Source organism: Callithrix jacchus, chromosome 16, assembly GCF_049354715.1.
Source record: "Callithrix jacchus isolate 240 chromosome 16, calJac240_pri, whole genome shotgun sequence".
In the NCBI taxonomy this organism is placed as follows: Eukaryota; Metazoa; Chordata; class Mammalia; order Primates; family Cebidae; genus Callithrix; species Callithrix jacchus.
In genome coordinates this window covers 73,004,595-73,027,756 of record NC_133517.1, presented here as the reverse complement: position 1 = coordinate 73,027,756, position 23,162 = coordinate 73,004,595, and the positions used below count along the sequence as shown (strand labels likewise).

The following is a 23,162-nucleotide window of genomic DNA, read 5'->3' as shown; positions in this document are numbered from 1 at the left end:
TGAAAGAGCTGAAAAACACAACACGAGAACTTCGCGAAGCATGCACAAGTTTCAACAGCCGAATTGACCAAGCAGAAGAAAGAATATCAGAAGTCGAAGATCAACTCAATGAAATGAAACGAGAAACCAAGATTAGAGAAAAAAGCGCAAAAAGGAATGAACAAAGTCTCCAAGAAATGTGGGACTCTGTGAAGAGACCCAACCTACATTTGATAGGTGTAACAGAATGTGATGAAGAGAATGAATCCAAGCTGGAAATTACTCTTCAGGATATTATTCAGGAAAATTTCCCCCACCTAGCAAGACAGGCCAACACTCAATTGCAGGAAATACAGAGAACACCACAAAGATATTCCGCAAGAAGTGCAACCCCAAGGCACATAATCGTCAGATTCACCAGGGTTGAAATGAAGGAGAAAATACTAAGGGCAGCCAGAGAGAAAAGTCAGGTCACCCACAAACGGAAGCCCATCAGATTCACAGCAGATCTCTTGGCAGAAACGCTACAAGACAGAAGAGAGTGGGGGTCAATATTCAACATCTTTAAAGAAAAGAACTTTCAACCCAGAATTTCATATTCAGCCAAACTGAGCTTCAGAAGTGAAGGAAAAATAAAATCCTTTGCAAACAAGCAAGTACTCAGAGATTTTGTCACCACCAGGCCTTCTTTACAAGAGCTCCTGAAAGAGGCACTACACATAGAAAGGAACAACCAGTACCAGCCATCCCAAAAAAATACCAAATGCTAAAGAGCATCAACAAAATGAAGAATCTGCATCAACTAACGGGCAAAACAACCAGCTAGCATCAAAATGGCAGTATCAAATTCACACATAACAATATTAACCCTAAATGTAAATAGGCTAAATGCACCAATCAAAAGACACAGACTGGTATATTGGATAAAAAACAAAAACCCATTGGAAGTAAAGCACTGCTCAGCAAATGCAAAACAACTGAAATCATAACAAACAGCCTCTCAGACCATAGTGCAATCAAGTTAGAACTCAGAATTCAGAAACCAACCCAGAACCGCACAGCTTCATGGAAACTGAACAACTGGCTCCTGAATGTTGACTGGATAAACAACGAAATGAAGGCAGAAATAAAGAAGTTCTTCGAAACCAATGAGAATGAAGACACAACATGCCAGAATCTCTGGGACACATTTAAAGCAGTCTCTAGAGGAAAGTATATAGCAATAAGTGCCCATATGAGAAGAATGGAGAGATCCAAAATTGACACCCTATCGTCAAAATTGAAAGAGCTAGAGGAGCAAGATCAAAAAAACTCAAAACCCAGCAGAAGACAAGAAATAACTAAGATCAGAGCTGAACTGAAGGAGATTGAGACACGAAAAACCCTCCAAAAAATCAATAAATCCAAGAGCTGGTTTTTTGAAAAGATCAACAAAATAGACAGACCACTAGCCAGATTGATTAAAAATAAAAGAGAGAACAACCAAATAGATGCAATAAAAAATGATAAAGGGGAAATCACCACAGATTCCACAGAAATTCATACCATCATCAGAGAATATTATAAACAACTCTATGCACATAAACTAGTAAACCTGGAAAAAATGGATAAATTCCTGGACTCCTGTGTCCTCCCAAGCCTAAACCAGGAGGAAGCTGAAACTATGAATAGACCAATAACAATGGCAGAAGTCGAGGCAGCAATTAAGAGCCTACCACACAAAAAAAGCCCAGGTCCAGATGGGTTCACAGCCGAATTCTACCAGACACACAAAGAGGAGCTGGTACCATTTCTTCTGAAACTATTCCAAATAATCCAAAAAGAAGGAATCCTACCCAAATCATTCTACAAGACCAATATCATCCTGATACCAAAAACCGGCAGAGACCCAACAAGAAAAGAAAACTTCAGGCCAATATCCATGATGAACATACATGCAAAAATCTTCAATAAAATATTGGCAAGCCGACTGCAACAGCAAATCAAAAAACTTATTCATCATGATCAAGTAGGATTCATCCCAGGGATGCAAGGCTGGTTCAACATACGCAAGTCAATCAACGTAATTCACCACATAAACAGAACCAAAAACAAAAACCACATGATTATCTCAATTGATGCAGAGAAGGCATTTGACAAAATTCAATAGCCCTTTATGCTAAAAACCCTCAATAAACTCGGTATCAATGGAACGTATCTCAAAGTAATAAAAGCTATTTATGACAAACCAACAGCCAATATCATACTGAATGGGCAAAAACTGGAAGCATTCCCTTTGAAATCTGGCACTAGACAAGGATGCCCTCTGTCACCACTCCTATTCAATATAGTACTGGAAGTTCTAGCCACAGCAATCAGGCAAGAAAACGAAATAAAGGGTATTCAAATAGGAAAGGTGGAAGCCAAATTGTCTCTATTTGCAGACGACCTGATATTATACCTAGAAGACCCCATCGCCTCAGCCCAAAAACTCCTGAAACTGATAAGCAACTTCAGCAAAGTCTCAGGATATAAAATCAATGTGCAAAAATCACAAGCCTTCCTCTACACCAATAACAGACTTAAAGAGAGTCAAATCAAGAATGAACTGCCATTCACAATTGCTACAAAAAGAATAAAATACCTTGGAATACAACTCACAAGGAACGTAAGGGACCTCTTCAGGGAAAACTACAAACCACTGCTCAACGAAATCAGAGAGGACACAAACAGATGGAGAAACATTCCATGTTCATGGTTAGGAAGAATTAATATCGTGAAAATGGCTATACTGCCCAAAGTAATTTACAGAATCAACGCTATCCCCATCAAGCTACCATTGACTTTCTTCACAGAACTGGAAAAAACCACCTTGAACTTCATATGGAACCAAAAGAGAGCCCGCATAGCCAAGTCAATTCTAAGCAAAAAGAACACAGCAGGGGGCATCACACTACCAGATTTCAAACTATACTATAAGGCTACAGTAATCAAAACAGCATGGTACTGGTACCAAAACAGAGATATAGATCAATGGAACAGAACAGAGGCATCAGAGGCAACACAACATAGCTACAACCATACAATCTTCGATAAACCTGACAAAAACAAGCAATGGGGAAAGGACTCCCTGTTCAACAAATGGTGTTGGGAAAACTGGCTAGCCATGTGTAGAAAGCAGAAACTGGACCCCTTCCTGACACCTTACACTAAAATTAGCTCCAGATGGATTAAAGACTTAAACATAAGACCCGGCACCATAAAAACCCTAGAAGGAAATCTAGGCAAAACCATCCAGGACATAGGAGTAGGCAAGGACTTCATGAACAAAATACCAAAAGCACTGGCAACAAAAGCCAAAATAGACAAATGGGACCTAATGAAACTCCACAGCTTCTGCACAGCAAAAGAAACAGTCTCTAGTGTGAATCGGCAACCAACAGAATGGGAAAAAGTTTTTGCAGTTTACCCATCTGACAAAGGGCTGATATCCAGAATATACAAAGAACTCAAACGGATTTACAGGAAAAAAACAAACAAGCCCATTCCAAAATGGGCAAAGGATATGAACAGACACTTTATGAAAGAAGACATATATGAGGCCAACAATCATATGAAAAAATGCTCATCGTCACTGGTCATCAGAGAGATGCAAATCAAAACCACATTGAGATACCATCTCACGCCAGTTAGAATGGTGATCATTAAAAAATCTGGAGACAACAGATGCTGGAGAGGATGTGGAGAAAAAGGAACACTTTTACACTGTTGGTGGGAGTGTAAATTAGTCCAAACATTGTGGAAGATGGTGTGGCGATTCCTCAAGGCCTTAGAAATAGAAATCCCATTTGACCCAGCAATCCCATTACTGGGTATATATCCAAAGGACTATAAATCATTCTACTACAAGGACACATGCACACGAATGTTCATTGCAGCACTGTTTACAATAGCAAAGACCTGGAATCAACCCAAATGCCCAACAATGATAGACTGGATTGGGAAAATGTGGCACATATACACCATGGAATATTATGCAGTAATCAGAAATGATGAGTTCATGTCGTTTATAGGGACATGGATGAATCTGGAGAACATCATTCTCAGCAAACTGACACAAGAACAGAAAATGAAACACCGCATATTCTCACTCATAGGCGGGTGATGAAAAATGAGAACACATGGACACAGAGAGGGGAGTACTAAACACTGGGGTCTATAAGGGGAAAAGGGGAGGGCCAGTGGGAGGGGGAGGTGGGGAGGGATTGCCAGGGGAGAAATACCAAATGTGGGTGAAGGGGAGAAAGCAAACAAAACACACTGCCCTGTGTGTACCTATGCAACTGTATTGCATGCTCTGCACATGTACCCCAAAACCTAAAATGCAATAAAAAAAAAAAAGAAAAAAAAAGAACATAGCAAAAATCAAACAAAAACAAAACAAAAAAAAAACCAAAACCCATCGGTGTGCTGTATCCAGGAAACTGATCTCACAGGCAAGGATACAGAAAGGCTCAAAATAAAGGGATTGAGGAAGATTTACCAAGCAAATGGACAGCAAAAAAAAGCAGAAGTTGCAATTCTCATCTCTGATAAAATAGACTTTAAAGCAACAAAGATCAAAAGAGACAAAGAAGGACATTACATAATGGTAAAAAGATCAATACAACAAGGAGAGCTAACAATCCTAAATATATATGGACCCAATACAGGAGCACGCAGATATATAAGGCAAGTTCTTAACGACTTACAAAAAGACTTAGACTTTCACACAATAATAGTGGGAGACTTTAACACTCCACTGTCAATATTAGACAGATCAACCAGACAGAAACGTAACAAGGATATCCAGGGCTTGAACTCAGACCTGGAACAAGCAAACCTGATAGACATTTACAGAACTCTCCACCCCAAATCCACAGAATATACATTCTTCTCAGTGCCACGTCACACCTACTCTAAAACTGACCACATAATTGGAAGTAAAGCACTCCTCAGCAAATGCAAAATAACTGAAATCATAACAAACAGTCTCTCAGACCATAGTGCAATCAAACTAGAACTTAGAATTCAGAAACTAACTCAGAACCGCACAGCTTCATGGAAACTGAACAACTGGCTCTTGAATGTTGACTGGATAAACAATGAAATGAAGGCGGAAATAAAGAAGTTCTTCAAAACCAACGAGAATGAAGACACTACATACCAGAATCTCTGGGACACATTTAAAGCAATCTCCAAAGGAAAATATATAGCAATAAGTGCCCACATGAGAAGAATGAAGAGATCCAAAATTGACACCCTATCATCAAAATTGAAAGAGCTAGAGGAGCAAGATCAAAAAAACTCAAAACCTAGCAGAAGACAAGAAATAACTAAGATCAGAGCTGAACTGAAGGAGCTAAAGACACAAAAAACCCTTCAAAAAATCAATAAATCCAGGAGCCGGTTTTTCGAAAAGATCAACAAAATAGACCACTAGCCAGATTAATTTAAAAAAAGAGAGAGAATAATCAAATAGATGCAATAAAAAACAATAAAGGGGAAATCACCACAGATCCCACAGATATTCGAACCATCATCAGAGAATATTACAAATAATGCTATGCACATAAACTAGTAAACCTGGAAAAATGGATAAATTCCTGGACACTTGCATCCTCCCAAGCCTAAACCAGGAAGAAGTCGAAACCATGAATAGACCAATAACAAGATCTGAAGTTAAGGCAGCAATTACGAGCCTACCACACAAAAAAAGCCCACGTCCAGATGGGTTCACAGCCGAATTCTACCAGACACACAAAGAGGAGCTGGTACCATTCCTTCTGAAACTATTCCAAATAATCCAAAAAGAAGGAATCCTACCCAAATCATTTTATGAGACCAACATCATCCTGATGACAAAACGCGGCAGAGACTCAACAAGAAAAGAAAACTTCAGGCCAATATCCATGATGAACATAGATGCAAAAATCTTCAATAAAATACTGACAAACCGATTGCAACAGCACATCAAAAATCTTATCCATCATGATCAAGTAGGCTTCATCCTGGGGATGCAACACTGGTTCAACATATGCAAGTCTATAAACGTAATTCACCACATAACCAGAACCAAAAACAAAAACCACATGATTATCTCAATTGACTCAGAGAAGGCATTTGACAAAATTCAACAGCCCTTTATGCTAAAAACCCTCTAGAAACTCGGTATTGATGGAACGTATCTCAAAGTAATAAAAGCTATTTACGACAGACCAACAGCCAATATCATACTGAATGGGCAAAAACTGGAAGCAATTCCTTTGAAATCGGCACTAGACAAGGATGCCCTCTCTCACCACTCCTATTCAATATAGTACTGGAAGTTCTAGCCACAGCAATCAGGCAAGAAAACGAAATAAAGGGTATTCAAATAGGAAAGGTGGAAGCCAAATTGTCTCTATTTGCAGACGACCTGATATTATACCTAGAGGACCCCATCGCCTCAGCCCAAAAACTCCTGAAACTGATAAGCAACTTCAGCAAAGTCTCAGGATATAAAATCAATGTGCAAAAATCACAAGCATTCCTATACACCAATAACAGACTTAAAGAGAGCCAAATCAAGAACAAACTGCCATTCACAATTGCTACAAAAAGAATAAAATACCTAGGAATACAACTTACAAGGAACGTAAGGGATCTCTTCAAGGAAAACTACAAACCACTGCTCAACGAAATAAGAGAGGACACAAACAGTTGGAGAAACATTCCATGTTCATTGTTAGAAAGACTCAATATTGTGAAAATGGCTATACTGCCCAAAGTAATTTACAGAATCAACACTATCCCCATCAAGCTACCAATGACCTTCTTCACAGAACTGGAAAAAACCACCATGAACTTCATATGGAACCAAATGAGAGCCCGCATAGCCAAGTCAATTCTAAGCAAAAAGAACACAGTGGGAGGCATCACACTGCTGGACTTCAAACTATACTACAAGGCTACAGTAATCAAAACAGCATGGTACTGGTACCAAAACAGATATATAGACCAATGGAACAGAACAGAAGCATCGGACGCAACACAACATATCTACAACCATACAATCTTTGATAAACCTGACAAAAACAAGCAATGGGGAAAGGATTCCCTGTTTAATAAATGGTGTTGGGAAAACTGGCTAGCCATGTGCAGAAAGCAGAAACTGAACCCCTTCCTGACACCTTACACTAAAATTAACTCCCGATGGATTAAAGACTTCAACATAAGACCTGGCACCATAAAAACCCTAGAAGAAAATGTAGGCAAAACCATTCAGGACATAGGAGTAAGCAAGGAATTCATGACCAAAACACCAAAAGCATTGGCAACAAAAGCCAAACTAGACAAATGGAACCTAATCAAACTCCACAGCTTCTGCACGGCAAAAGAAACAGTCACTAGAGTGAATCGGCAATCAACAGAATGGGAAAAAATTTTTGCAGTTTACCCATCTGACAAAGGGCTGATATCCAGAATTTACAAAGAACTCAAACAGATTTACAGGAAAAAAACAAACAAGCCCATTCCAAAATGGGCAAAGGATATGAACAGACACTTTACAAAAGAAGACACACATGAGGCCAACAAACATATGAAAAAATGCTCATCATCACTGGTCATTAGAGAGATGCAAATCAAAACCACATTGAGATACCATCTCACTCCAGTTAGAATGGCAATCATTAAAAAATCTGGGGACAACAGATGCTGGAGAGGATGTGGAGAAATAGGAACACTTTTACACTGTTGGTGGGAGTGTAAATTAGTTCAACCATTGTGGAAGACAGTGTGGCAATTCCTCAAGGCCTTAGAAATAGAAATTCCATTTGACCCAGCAATACCATTACTGGGTATATATCCAAAGGACTATAAATCGTTCTACTATAAGGTCACATGCACATAAATGTTCACTGCAGCACTGTTTACAATAGCAAAGACCTGGAACCAACCCAAATGCCCATCGATGATAGACAGGACTGGGAAAATGTGGCACATATATACCATGGAATATTATGCAGCAATCAAAAACGATGAGTTCGTGTCCTTTGTAGGAACATGGATGAATCTGGAGAACATAATTCTCAGCAAACTGACACAAGAGCAGAAAATGAAATACCACATATTCTCACTCATAGGCGGGTGATGAAAAATGAGAATACATGGACACAGGGAGGGGAGTACTACACACTGGGGTCTATTGGAGGGAAAAGGGGAGGGACAGCGGGGGTGGGGAGCTGGGGAGGGATAGCCTGGGGAGAAATGCCAAATGTGGGTGAAGGGGAGGAAGGCAGCAGAACACACTGCCATGTGTGTACCTATGCAACTATCTTGCATGTTCTGCACATGTACCCCAAAACCGAAAATGCAACAACAAAAAAAAAGAAAACAAAATCTTCTCTATTAAAAGTGCTAAGGTTTCTCCACAACTATGTAGCTTTCTGTATATACCTTTGAAGTCTTGTAATTATCACTTTCATTAAATGAATGACTACTGTTCACAGTGACCTGTAACCATATTTTAATCTCGTATTTTAAAGCATTTGATATTTCTGACATACTTCCCAAAATTAGATTTTTAATAAAGTGTTTCTCTTGACCTCAACTTTGATTTTCCAGACAGGCCCTTGAAACGGCTCAGAAGAATGCTTCTCCTTCTATAAAAAGACAGATATTAAATTAATTGGGCTTATCTAACATATTAAATTATATGAGAAGTATTACCAAATAAGTTATGCTAGACTTTCTTTGAGTTTCATTTGTATGCATGTGTTATTATGTGTTTCAAAAACTGTATGAAATTCACAGAAATCTGATAGTTCTGGTATAATCCATCATCACTGTAGCTATCATATTCAAATGTTGTGTGCAAGAGAAATAATCAAATTTCCCTGTCAACTGCATCATCACTGTAATGAATGTTCATCAAATATTTAGTCATGGCTATTTTAAGTTTTATCATTTACATTTGGTTATTATTTACTCTGGTCCTTTCCTGAGCAACTATAAGCCTAAAGCATTACATCTTCAAGGAGATTCATGTAAACAGCACTCTGAGAAGTACAAGTTTCTGGTAACTTTAAGATCATACCATTGGACTAAGTCCAAGAACTCTAAGAAAAATACTCATTGGTTCATAAAACTGCTAACCCAACAAGCAGAACAAGAATTAATTAAATACTAAGGAAATGCCTTGGCAGATTTTCACAGCTCAGCTAGTACTGAAATTGTTACGGTTTGAATGAACTCCATGAGATTAATCCAAGTCAAATTACCTATGATACCATGTATAATAAACAAGTGTTATGCAGCTGAATTAGAGAAACGAAATTGTTATTTAAAAGGATATAAATCCAATGTTAAGCATGGGCTCATGGAAAGACTAAACAGCTGCCTGGTCATTCCTGACTCCTGAAAGCTTCCATTATTAAAAGCTCTGCACTCCATGACTCATCATAGAAGAGACAAAACGATCCAAATTATGAGCAAAAAAATTGTTTGAGTGATAGTTCTAAGATTGCTAAAGTGGTTTATAACTAATGTTTGGTTTGGCAAACTCATAATTCTGCTAAGATAATAAAAAACCTCAGGTAATACATTTCTAGCACCTAATGAATCATTTGAACACTTAAAGATGAACTTCATTCAATTACCACATTTAACATAGATTTTATGATTATATAGAAGCTTTCTGATTGTACATAAGGCCGATGCTATAACAGCAACTAAAAGGTTATCAGAAAATGTGTTTCCTTTATGGGGTATTCCTGGAGAAATCTCCAGTGATAGAGTTATTCATTTCAATGGACAAGTTATAAAACAAATAAGGTTTTACAAACACAACGGCATTAAACAAAGCTAACTGAATTGACTTGACAGGCTTGGTCAAATGTATTACCAATTGATGGCAATCAGATCCGCTCCACTAGAAAACATAGATTGATCCCTTATGTAATAGCTAGTAGAAGGCCTATGTCCCTGATAATAGAACCTCTTGTATCTACCACTCTTATAAACTCTGACATGATGCAACATTGAGAGGTTTAAATGTAAGATGCTGAAGTATATTTTCATCAGGTAAAGAAGCCCTTCATGACCCACCAACTGATGACAATCAGACCTTTCACTGCCTAGAACCTGGAGATTAGGTCTTTTGAAAAAGACACCATAGCCAGGCATGGTGGCATGTGCCTGCAGTCCCAGCTACTCGGGAGGCTGAGGTGGGAGGATCGCTTGAGCCCAGGAGTTCTGGGCTGCAGTGCACTATGGCAATCAGGTGTCTGCACTAAGTTCAGCATCAATATGGTGACCTTCCGGGAGCGGGGAACCACCAGATTGCCTAGGAGGTGTGAATCAGCCCAGGTCGGAAACGGAGCAGGTCGAAAAAGACACCATAGAAAGACTGCTCTTGAATTATTTTGGAAGAAACAATACCAAGTTGTTCTCTGCAGTAAAATTTCAGGGCTTCAAATCTTGGATCCACATCTCTTAACTCAAGAGGGTCCCTCTAGACTCCTGAGACTGTATATCAGAGACCTCAAGGTAAGGCTGACCGGGAAAGCTATTTTTTATTTTACTCAGAAGCAGACGGCATCCTCGATGTGAACAGCTTTCCCAAGATTACAGATCAAGACTTCTCTGTCACCATGAAACCTGTGATCTTTTTCTTCTTTGGGCTGTGTTCCTTTTCTGTTTATATATGGCAAGATAATGTGATAATTAAGATTTCATAATTAACAGCTTCTGCAATTGAATGTTAGATATGGCATGTTACTAACAGTAGGCAAAACCCATAGTGAGGGTTTTGCAGTTAAATTAGGCCTAAAATTGTGTAAGAAAACCAAAAGAAGATGATTTGACAGTTTGTAGACAAATGTATAATCCTAATTCCTTGTCAGTAGCCTCCAACTTGGCAATGATTCAATAATGGAGCCTTAGACAAATATTGCTAGTGCTTTTCTAATAGTGACTTCTAATGTACAAAGTATTCCACAAGGAACTTGTATCTGTTGTGTACCTCCAAAATATATTTTTATCTGTGGATGATTTAATGATCAACCATATATGTGGGCAATTCCATGTATCTATAAGTGGCAAATAAGGAGACAATGTGGTTTAGAAGTTCTAACAGTATTACTGTCACTGTCACTGCTAACTTTAATTTTTTCAGCAGATGCAAATTTGCCAGCAGGTGCAAATCCTTCTAAATGGGCGTGTGTGTGTGTGTGTGTGTGTGTGTGTGTGTGTGTAAAATACCCTTTCCCTGGCTTGGCATAAATGTAAATGACATTATGATTAGAAATTTGTCTCAAACATTAGCTACTACAGCTGACTCTACTGCAAAGGCTATAGTTGCCCAGCAAATTTCTACAAATTCTCTTGCTAAACCTGTTTTAGACAGCATCATTGCTTTGGACTCTGCTGGCTGAACAAAGAAGACTATATGCAATAGCTAACACGTCCTGCTGCACTTGCATAAATACATCTGGTATGATAGAAACTCAGTTGCCAGAAATCAATAAATAAGCTACTTGGTTAAAACAAGTAGGTTCTTCTTTGGTTCATTTTTTATGTATTTGATTTTGATTGGTTCAATTGACAGGAGCGGTTGTTAAGAAGTATACTTCAGTCTCTTAGTATTAACCTCCCAATACCCATGATAATAGTCTCCCTGGTGTACCATATCCTCTCAAGAGTATTAAATGCTCACGTATAGCCATCCACTATGCGTCAAATGGCCTCACTATGGTTAGAACAAAAATGTGAAGAGAACATAAACATTCAGCTTACCTGACATTAAGAATTGTGAATTAAATAGAGAGCAAACAAGTCTTTTATGATGGTGACAATAAGAGTGGTGTCAATGCCCAAAATTTTGGCCAATCTCTCAAAATTGAGAGACTGATCAAAAGGGGGAAACTGCTAAATTAAATTTGGCCTAGAGCTGCTTCCATATGTAGCAAACTGCAATCTAATTTTATATGTAAAGAAACTGCAACCTATCTCGAGTATATTCTTGTAACAAGTAGCTGACCCTTGGTCAATAATAGGAGCTGACCTTTCAGCCAATGACAGGCTGCAAGCTGCTCAGACACCTCCAAATAAGGAAAACACCAACTTGTAAACAAAAGGCTGTTTCTGTATGTCACTTCCATCTATCTATAAATAATGCCTGCCCATGTGTCGCTAGGAGGAGCTCTCTAAACTTGTGCTGGTTTGTCACCAGTAAAGGTTCAGCGAGCTGCCCAACTCATGAGGTCTCTTTGCTCAAATGAACTCTGCTAACTTTAATTTTTCTCAAGATTATCTTTTAACACTACTAAAAGATACAACCTAAATTGAAAATCAATAGACTTTGGTAAAAGAAATGTGCAACACCTATAGTTTCTATATTTTAGTCTCCATTATAAAATTACAAAACGTTTTTACAACAATGGTGATGCTGGAACACAAAAACAGGGCCAATGGCATATCGAGTGAGTTCTATTATTTATTAGAAACTAATTTATCATTTCCATTATTGAATGTTCCATTAAATTTAACAATACTGTATTAATCCATTCTTACACTGCTATAAAGATACTACCTGAGACCGGGTAACTTATAAAGAAAGGAGGTTTAATTGACTCACAGTTTTGCATGGCTGGGAAGGCTTCACGAAACACAATCATGGCAGAAGGCAAAGGGAAAGCAAGGCGTACCTTACACAGCATCAGGAGAAAGCAAGTGTGCAGGGAAAACTGCCACTTTTAAAATCATCAGATCTCGTGAGCTCTTCCTCCTTATCATGAGAACAGCATGGGGGAACTGCCCCATGATCCAATCATTTCCTACCATGTCCCTCTCTTGACACCTGGGGATTACAATTTGAGATGAGATTTGGGTGGGGACACAGAGCCAAACCATATCACTACTTTACAAAGTATGTAAATCCATACTTGAAATACAAGAAAATCTGAAAAACGAAGAGTCTTATTTCCTAGTCAATTTTTTTATTATGCTTTCATGGAAATAATGATTCTTAATGTGATAATTCAGCCTATTATCATGGATGTAAAAAGCAATAAACAATCACAAATGAAGGGGAAAACTCCAAATTATTTATAATAACCTTAATAAGAAAAGTATCAAAGCACTGGCCACAGTGGCTCATGCCTGTAATCCCAACACTTTGGGAAGCCGAGATAGGCAGATCAACCGAGGTCAGGAGCTCGATAACAACATGGGAAACCCCATCTCTACTGAAAATACAAAAAATTAGCCAGGCATGGTGGCAGATGCCTGTAATCTCAGCTACTCATGAGGTTGAGGCAGGGAGAATCGCTTGAACCAGGGAGGCAGAGGTTGCAGTGAATTGAGATCATGCCATTGCACTCCAGCATGGGTGACAGAGCAAGACTCTAGCTCAGAAAAAAAAAAGGAAAGAAAAAGATAAGTACCAAAGCAGCTTCACTCTGAGATGACAGAAAAGGAATAGTTTAATGCATATACTATTCCTTTGTACAAATAACTCAGTGTGTCTAATTATACAGTTTCTGACCTTTGACCACCTAATATTTATTCCAGACTCACCCCACTATCTTTCCCAAAAAAGTACAGAAGTAGACATGGCAACACAAATCACAGTCTTGCCTAATTAGAAGATTTATGAAAAGAATAGATATTAAACTAGTGAGTTTAAGCAATAATTTGGGGACCAAGGGTCTCAGTTACCCATATTTCTGAACATTATAAATAACTGCTTAGTCCTTTAATAGAACCAAAAGTTCAAATGGGTAAGGTAAGATTTACAATAAATATACAACATATTAAAGAACACAAACTTAAAATGCAAACCATGCTGTAAGCAAAATAATTTAAGCAAATCAAATGCCAAAACATCCAACATGCACCAAAAGTGGTTTACAAAGCAACACAGCAGTGTTTTTTCAAAAAGAAACAAATTCATATGGCCAAGTTATATAGTTACAAAAATTGACATTCAAAACTGAAAAAATGAATGTTAAGCTTTCTAAAGTTAAGCTCTTTAGAAACAGCAGAAAGCGTAACTTTTAATTTAGTAGATTTTATTTAACCAGTCTTTTTAAATAGAAATTTTAATTGTAAAAGAACTTTTTAATTATTTCTAAATATGTATGTCTTATATAAAACCCATAAAGGCATTTGAGTGTAATCTTGTAATTTAATTTAGCATTTAAAAGTAATTACTGCAACATATACATTATGTAGAAAAGAAAATTCTACTTAAATTTTATAAAAACAAATATCATAATGGAAATTGGAGACTTAAAATGAAAGAGGTCGGCTGGGCGCAGTGGCTCAAGCCTGTAATCCCAGCACTTTGGGAGGCCGAGGCGGGTGGATCACGAGGTCAACAGATCGAGACCATCCTGGTCAACATAGTGAAACCCCGTCTCTACTAAAAATTACAAAAAATTAGCTGGGCACGGTGGCGCGTGCCTGTAATCCCAGCTACTCAGGAGGCTGAGGGCAGGAGAATTGCCTGAACCCAGGGGACGGAAGTTGCGGTGAGCCGAGATCACGCCATTGCACTCCAGCCTGGGTAACAAGAGCAAAATTCCGTCTCAAAAAAAAAAAAAAAAAAAAATGAAAGAGGTCAGGAGAAAGCTGAAGGACAAAAAAAATACCTATTGGGTACAATGTACACTATTCAGGTGATGGGTACACCAAAAGCCCAGACTTCATCACTGTACTATTTATCCAGATAACCAAAAACTACTTGTACCCCTAAAACTATCTATTTTTTTAATTAAATAATTAAGTAAATAAAAGAAATAGAACTGTCACCTTGTTAAGCTTCCAGGGAACTTATCATGTGACCTGGAACTTCATTGCAACCTGTTAACTAGAAGCAACAAATGAATTCCAGACTGGTGGAGGCCAGTGGTATAACAGTTGAGGACAGGAGCTGGCCAGTAGCAATCATGAAGAAAACTATAGTATCCAATTAATCAGCATCTTTACTAACAACCATATTAATGTACTATCCCCATAAACTGTTTAACTCTGACTTAATAGTAAATACTAGAGCCACAATAATTGTACCTCTTAGTACAATTGCATTTCATGGTCTTTTTTTTTTTAAAGGATAATCAGATATACTACTGATCTGTGATCTTAGACATATAACTGTGTACTTTAACAATTATATATACTACTAAAATTATATTCCTTCCCTTCTTTTATGCCTATAGAAGATAAAGAAAATAATTACTATATACAGTGATATTCCTTTTTTAAAGGCTAGGATATTAAAATAACAGTACAACTTTAAAAAAAATCTTGTGCTTTGGCTGGGTGCAGTGGCTCACGCCTGTAATCCCAGCACTTTGGGAGGCCAAGGTGGGTGGATCACAAGGTCAGGAGTTTGAGATCAGCCTGGCCAACAAGGTAAAATCCTGTCTTTAAAAAAATAAATAAATAAATCTTGTGCTTTTACTTATAGAGATAGTAGCATATAACTTTTCTTTTAAAAAATCATATAGCTATGGATGATACTGTAGAGAGAAAGCCTAAGGCAAGCTAGAATAAAATAATTTATCTTGGAACATCATAAGTGGTAGCTCTGTGAATAGTCTACACAGATTCGCAAAAGATACTCATTTTAAAATAAAATTGTTTCATACCTAGAAAGCAGTAGAGGCTTTTCAGTGTATGATATATTACCTTCTTCCCTTTCAATCATTCCCTGAATAAGAATTCTTTCACAGAATGTTGGTGAAGCTGAAAGAATTCTTAGAGACCATTTGCCAGTAGTTCTCAACATGAAGTGGTCCCTCCCCCAGAAGAGGTTTACATATGCAGGGTTGTTTTGGATATGACAATGACTGGGAAATTCTACCACCCCATTAAGGATTCTAAACTTCCTACAATGCACAATAGAGTCCTTCATAATGAAGAATTATCCAACCCAAATACCAGAAGCACACCCACTGTGAAATACTGACTTAATTCTCCACTTTGAAGATTAGTCACTTAGGCCCAGAGAAGTTAATTGACTTACTCAAAGACACACAGCTAAGTCCAGAACTCAGATTCTCATTTTCCCACTCTACTTCTCACTCAATTAATAAATTCTCAATAGAAAAACGTGGAAGAACCAAAAATCAGTCATATATGCATATATAAAACATTGTCAACACTGGTCATTCATTAGTATTTGAAATTGAAACAAAACAGCATTTAGCTAAAATACTAATATCCTTTTCAAATTGCTTTTTTTCTCTCATAAAACAGAATTCGCCTTCAGATACATATTTTTTTAAACCATTCAAGTTAAAATAAAGAGGAGAAAATCAAATGACACATAATAGTTACCAAATAAAATATTTTTTGAATGGAGGTATTAGGTGGTTTCTGCTGGATGGTTTCAGAACAACTGGAAACTATTACATGGTTCCAAAACAACTGGATACCCTATAACCTAGGGCTAATCCATTGCTAACACTGAAGAAATGTATTAGAGTGAAAAACAGCACTAACTAAAAGCCCAAAACACTTAACACAAATACCTACTCTGATATAAAATTAGTCACTAAATCTTCAGCAGGTTACAAGCCCTCTGGGTGTTAGTTTTATGATACAAAAAATGAGTTAAGGTTTTCATGATCCTTTCAAGAGAGGTACCATCTAAACATTCATAAAGAAGCATACTACTTTAAGTAGGGTTATAACTAAACACTGAGTCTCAAAAGGTAAGAGCACTGACAGGTAAGTCCTACTATCAGTTACCATTCAGCAACACCTGATCTCCTAGTGACATTGTTTGCCATAATCTATAAGAATAAGTATCTTATTCTTAATAGAATAAAATTTGAATTTTATTTGAATAAGTATCAAATAAGTATTTGAGAGCTAAAGTATCTTCAGAATATTTCAAAATTAACATTTTATTCTTCAAAAATATATTTGCATTAAACGTTTAACTTCTACATGCAAACTGAGATTTAAAATTTTTAATATTAGAGCTGGCAGAGTTAAGAGTATGCTGGGGTATTTTTGCAGACAATGTACTAATATGTCATTGTGTGTCTGTGTGCCTATGTCTGTATGTAAACACACTATGCCCCTATATTTCTCTGAAGTTCTTACAGCTTAGTTTTTGCTATTTTTGCCTGACATCATATATACAGTCTGAGTTTTATTTAACTCTTACCTCTACAAAATTTCAATTGGTCCACAAAATAATTCAGACTCCTTTTCATACACTGTGTTATACTTCTTAGGCAAAGTAACTAAATCAAATACTAATCAGAAATAAATAAAACAGGGACAGAGAGATATTTGTTTTACTCTTTCTCTCTCTCCCTCCCCTTTCCTAGCATACCCCTACTTACTCTCTCTCTCACTCTCTCTCTCTCTCTCTCTCACACTCACACACACACACACACACACACACTCTTCTAGCACCACCAAAGCATGTAACCTGAGTTAGACATCAAGCTGAATGGTGGCTGAATTTAAAACACTTTCATGAATGACCTTAATATGAATTTACTTAAGGCTGTCAAACTATTCAAAAACATATTTTAAAAACACTCTACATTTCCTATAGTTACTGTACTTAAATGCAGTCTCTGTTTGCAATATTCTGAAGATTTCCCTGCATGAGGTCCTTTTTTCCTACTCATTTGTCCTAAAGAAATTCATAGACTTTGTTGCTTCTGACATTTCACTTGCTATGGTTATTTCAACAATTTTTAAATATTCTATTTAAATATCATTAAATATTAAATATAAGTGATTTTGCCTTTTCTTAAGGTCATGAATTTAATCCTTCAGTTAGTCAAGCATGCAATTATTGTTCCATCATACAGACAGTCAAAAACACTAATGCAAAAAGAAAAAAATTTAGGCATTCTATTTCAAACAAGCAAGAAGTTCCATCAAATAGATGCTTTACGACTTGAAATAAACATCTGGCAAACAATCAACACTGTAAGATCGTACTATACCAAAACTATCAGGGGTCTCTGCTGAGGATACTTCCTTTGCACGCTTCACAATGGCAATCTCAGGTTTGGGATATCTGCATGCTAAAAAATATTTTTAAATCAAAATATATTCACACAACAAAGTAAATAAATATATACAAATTTTAAAATATATATATATAACTTAGAAGTGCCACATGCTAGTATATAGGCAGTCTTTGCTTTACACAGTAGATGGGGCCATATAATTGATAATGCAAGTTTAAACGGTACAAAGCAGCTTTAGTAACCAATGGGAAAAGTTGCAATTATTCTGTAACCTTTCAAATTTTTTTTGTCAAACCATGAAAAACTCTCTTATGACAGGTATAAACATAAAGGACAATTCTGAAAATAGTAAAACTAGCCAGATGCAGTGGCTCATGCCTGTAATCCCAGCACTTTGGGAGGCCGAGGCAGGCAGATCATGAGATCAGGAGTTCAATACCAACCTGGCCAACATAGTAAAACCCCATCTCTACTAAAAATACAAAAAATTAGCCAGGTGTGGTTGTAGGCCCCTGTAATTCCAGTTACTCTAGAGGCTGAGGCAGGAGAATCGCTTGAACCCAGGAGGCAAAGGTTGCATTGAGCTGAGATCACGCCACTGCACTCCACTCTAGTCTAGGTGACAGTGCAAGACTCTGTCTCAGAAAAACAAACAAAAAAGAAAATAGTAACACTAATCTTTACTTAGTATACTTTAATTTAAAACATTAGAAAGACTGATACAGTGTTTTGGGTTTTTTTCGAAAAACAGTGCTAGTCTTCTCATGTAACTTCTCATCATATAATATGCAGTAAGCATCTTTCCATACCTTGATAAATTGTCATATACTTTTCTAAGTCTGGATTCGTTACTAACATTTTATTCTTTACATTTCCAATGTCATGATATATCTCCAAGTGTTCCTTTAATGTGAACTTTTTGCCAGGGTCACTTCCCCTGAAATGGCTTCATCTTTTCACCACAACCTCCTCATTGTCTTCATTTATATTGATAAGTTCACCCTCCCTAACCTCTTCTGGATGTATATCGGTAGTTTCTCAAATGGCAGCAGTTCAACAGCAGTACCAACATTCCCAAATCAGCTATTTTGTCTATACTCCATTTACACTTGATTGGAATTTCAGTTCAGCATTTTCGCTTTTTGTTTCTTGGCTGCACTTTCATCTTGTTTGGTCAATTTCCTTTTGAATATCCATTTTGTAAAACATCACATGGGTTATCAGTGGGAGACAAGGAAGAAACATACCTACATGCTTTGCTGTCTGTGTGTGAACTGAATGACAGATATACCAATCACCAACAGACTATAAAAAAAAGTGATGTGATTGGTCACGATCATGATGCACATATGTTTTTACGGAGTGATTTATGGACTGAGGAGATAGCAGCAAAGTTTGTACTTTATACAATTACTGAAAGTTATTTTACTGTACTAAATTAATTTGAACTGGGTTGTTGGGGACTGATGTTATTTAACTAAAACATTATTGCTGAGACTTATGAATATGGAAATTATGTAAAGCAGGGACTGCCTATAATAATGAAAAAATTATTTAATGAAATTTGCATAAATCCAGAAAAATAATAGGACATTAAAATTTAATATATATTTATTGTTTTCTGCATATACAAATTAATGTAAAATCAAAGGATATATATAAGAAAGATAATATATTCATAAGAAAGATTCTCTTTCTTAGAAGTCAAATGTTTTCTACTTGACTTGACTTTACACTTTTAAATTTCTTGACTTTACTATCATTCAACTATAAAAGAGTAGTTGATCTACAATAAAGCAGAGTTCAATGATCAAATTTTGTATTTAAAAACAAAAAAACCCTTCATCATAAATCAACTAGTAGGTTTTTATGGTATCTGCCTTTGTATTTGTCACTTAAAAAAAAAAACTTCTTAAAGGCTACTAAAGGGAAAAAAAATTACAGAAAATAGCCCCTGATCACAAAGTGTGACATGGAGTCAGTAGGATATACAAATAGACATGATGATTACAGAACAAAAAAATACAGTGTACGTTTCCAGAAAGGAGAAATCATTTCCCTAAGAAGTGGGAGACAGAGTCCAAGAAGATGAAGGATTTGGCCTTAAAGTATTACAGGATTTAAGTAAGTGAGAAGAGGTGGGATTTCTCTTCTCTTTCCCATAAAGTTCTGTCCAAAAGCCATGAGGAAGAAATGAGTGAGACAGCATCTGAGTAGGAGGCAGTGGAAGCCACAGTAGCCTAGAACAGGGTTTTAGAGCTCAAGCAGTATGAGGTGTATCCACACAGGGAGGTCAGTCTGGTACAAGATGTCAGAAACCAACTGGGCCAGGTGCAGTGGCTCACACCCATTTTGGGAGGCTGAGGCAGGCAGATCACTTGAGGTCAGGAGTTTGAGACCAGCCTGGCCAACATGGCAAAACCCCATCTCTACTGAAAATACAAAAATTAGCCGGGCATGGTATGTGGTAGCACAAGCCTGTAATCTCAGCTACTGGGGAGGATGAGGCAGGAGAATTGTTTGAACCCAAGGGGCAGAGGTTGCGGTGAGCAGAGATCATGCCATTACACTAGAGCCTAGGCAACAGAGGGAGGCTCTGTCTCAAAAAAAAAAGAAAAAAGGAACCCAGTTGGTTGAGAAAGGCTTCCACATGGTAAGGGGAAGGGATTGTGGCTCAGGGTGTCAGTGCCCAAATTGGTGTGAGGAGGGCATCTGTATAGGAATATGTGGGCAGTAGCAGTGATGAGATTTTGGTGATAGGAGTAGTGGTCAAAAATGAATAAATATATTAAAAATAATAGGAGCTAGGAATTTCTCCATCAGAGAACAGAGTTATAAATACAGAAAGTAAGAAAACTAGAACATGCCCTGTGGTATTAAATTGGTATTGAAGAAATTATAATGAATCTTTATTTTATAATATATAGAGATACATAGAACTATAAATAATATAGATTATGCATATAAATACACATATTCATTTCTTTACTAGCTCCATCTACTCTTAGGGCAACACCCTAATAGTTATGAGCACATCTAATGCCCAGATCTTGGTTTCTCAATACCATTCCACACTGAAAGAAACCAGAGTTTCTTGTAAAATGGCTGATTGTAGGGCTAGAGCAGGAAAAGTGCAAGATAAGTCTGGAATATCTTGTGGATTATTCAAGACAGGAATTATTCAAGGAGTAATAGAGACAGGTCAAAAAGACACAGAAACCAACTTGAAGGGGTTCCTAATGGCCAAATATGGGGTAGCTGGAAAATCAAAAATGACAGTTACAAATTATAACCCATTGAATAGAAATCCATTAGTATATGTTGATATAAATTGTTAAAATGAATAATGAGGAATGGGATATTTCATAGACTCAAAGTATCACTTCACAAAAGACTTATCAATTATAAAAAGGAAAATAGTAACTTTTGAATGGATAAGTCAGATAGATACCATGTTAGTCAAATGTCCAAAGTTAACATCACTAAGGATAAATTGAAATCATGGGCCACATGATAGGATGAAAAAGATTATAACATTGATTCTGTGATATTCCTGTTAAAGATGCATAACTGAAATATATTCATAAAGAAAGAGAGAAATCCAAATTGGTTTATCTCAAAGACATGCTACAAAATACCCAAAGACAAGCTACAAAAAAACTGGTCTATAATCCCCAAAAGTGTCAAGGTCAATGCAGCTAAAAGGGAAGACTAGGGAACTGTTCCAGATGGATGGAAATTAAAAATAGGTAAAAACTAAATCAGAACTAAATGTATAGTTCTAATCTGAATCTTTTTGCTCTAAAGAATTACTGAGATAATTGGTGGAACTTGAACAACATCAGAGTACTAGAAGGTAGTAAGGTACCCATGTTATATTGTGGCCATTCAGGACAATGTTCTTGTTTATAGGAAATACATAGCACAGTACTCCAGTCGCAGTGGACACTGTGGTACATAATCTGATCCTTAGCTATCAGAAGTCCTGATAAGAAACAGCCTTCAACAATCAGTTATCTTGGGGATTTGACTCAGCTGAAGAATGCTGCCTCACTCAAGGATCCATACCCTGCCCAGGGTATTCCATATCTAATGGCTTGTTTTCACAAAGGCAGAGGCTCAAACCTCTCACCCAACTCAAGACAACACAAAAGTGTCATTCCATCTCCAAAACTCCCTACAGTGTCAGCTGAAGTTTCCACTGAAACTATATCACTATTTTACTTCTACCTCTGCCCAAGCCTCCTTCTTTCCCTTCACTTCCCTTCCCAAGGTGAGGATTCCAACAGCACTATTCAATCAACTACTTGCATGTTCATCTTTGTCTCAGAAACTGCTTGCCAAGGAAGTCAGTCTGTGAAAGGAATGATAGGGCATCATATCAGAAAGTTATCATCTAATGATTTAGGAGAGGAGAAAAAAACTTTCTGGTGCCATACTTGAAATTCTTCTGTAAATTAAAGACTGTTTCAAAATGTAAAACGGAATAAAATAAAAAAAAAGGTGGGAAAAACACGGGAGAACAACATGAAAAAAAAGCAGAAAAGAAAAAAGTATGATAAGGGTCACAGTTTAATAAAGAAATTAGACTATCCAATGGACTGTGTATTCCAGATAATAATGGGAAGTAAAAGAAAATAAGCAAGAATACATCTCTTACACAGCATGTATTTCTCAAAAGTGATTGTTGCATAGCTACAAAATCAGAGTTAACAATTCACCTTTTTTCAAATTGTCATTAAGAAGTCCCTTTGAGCAGAAAAAAAAAAAATTCTAGGATTTTTTTAAACCATAATATATATCTCACGCACATAAAATTCAGCCAGTTCACAAAATGTACATCTTATATTATGATTATCACATGTTTGCCTATTTCCTTTCACAATTCAAGAATACCTGAATCTATTATCTACATGTCTTCAACTTTTTCCTATCTTAAAAACAAAAATACTTTCTGTAACCTTGCTACTCAAAATATTGTCCCTGGACCTGTTGCACTGAAATCCCTGGGAATCTGTTAGAAATACAGAATCTCAAGCTCCACTTCAAACCTAATGAAACACAATTTCAATAAGATTCCTAGATGATGTACGCAAATTAAACTTTGGGAAGCAGGGTTCTAGTTTTCACTGTGTGATATAACACATAGAGGCTTCATCCCACCCTTACAATGAA

The 23,162-nt window shown here is 37.0% G+C and overlaps 1 protein-coding gene across 3 annotated transcripts in view; it reads right to left on the bottom strand.

Moving 5' to 3' along the window:
* Positions 1–23,162, bottom strand: part of TMEM65 (transmembrane protein 65) — a 78,510-nt gene that overhangs the window by 37,722 nt on the left and 17,626 nt on the right. The window contains exon 2 of one of the 3 annotated variants that reach the window (XM_035277402.3): positions 17,961–18,041. The exons of the other annotated variants lie outside the window; for them this stretch is intronic. Within the exon in view, the coding sequence (XP_035133293.2) occupies positions 17,961–18,041 (81 nt within the window). The remainder of the gene's footprint in view (positions 1–17,960; positions 18,042–23,162) is intronic. 3 annotated transcript variants of the gene reach the window in all.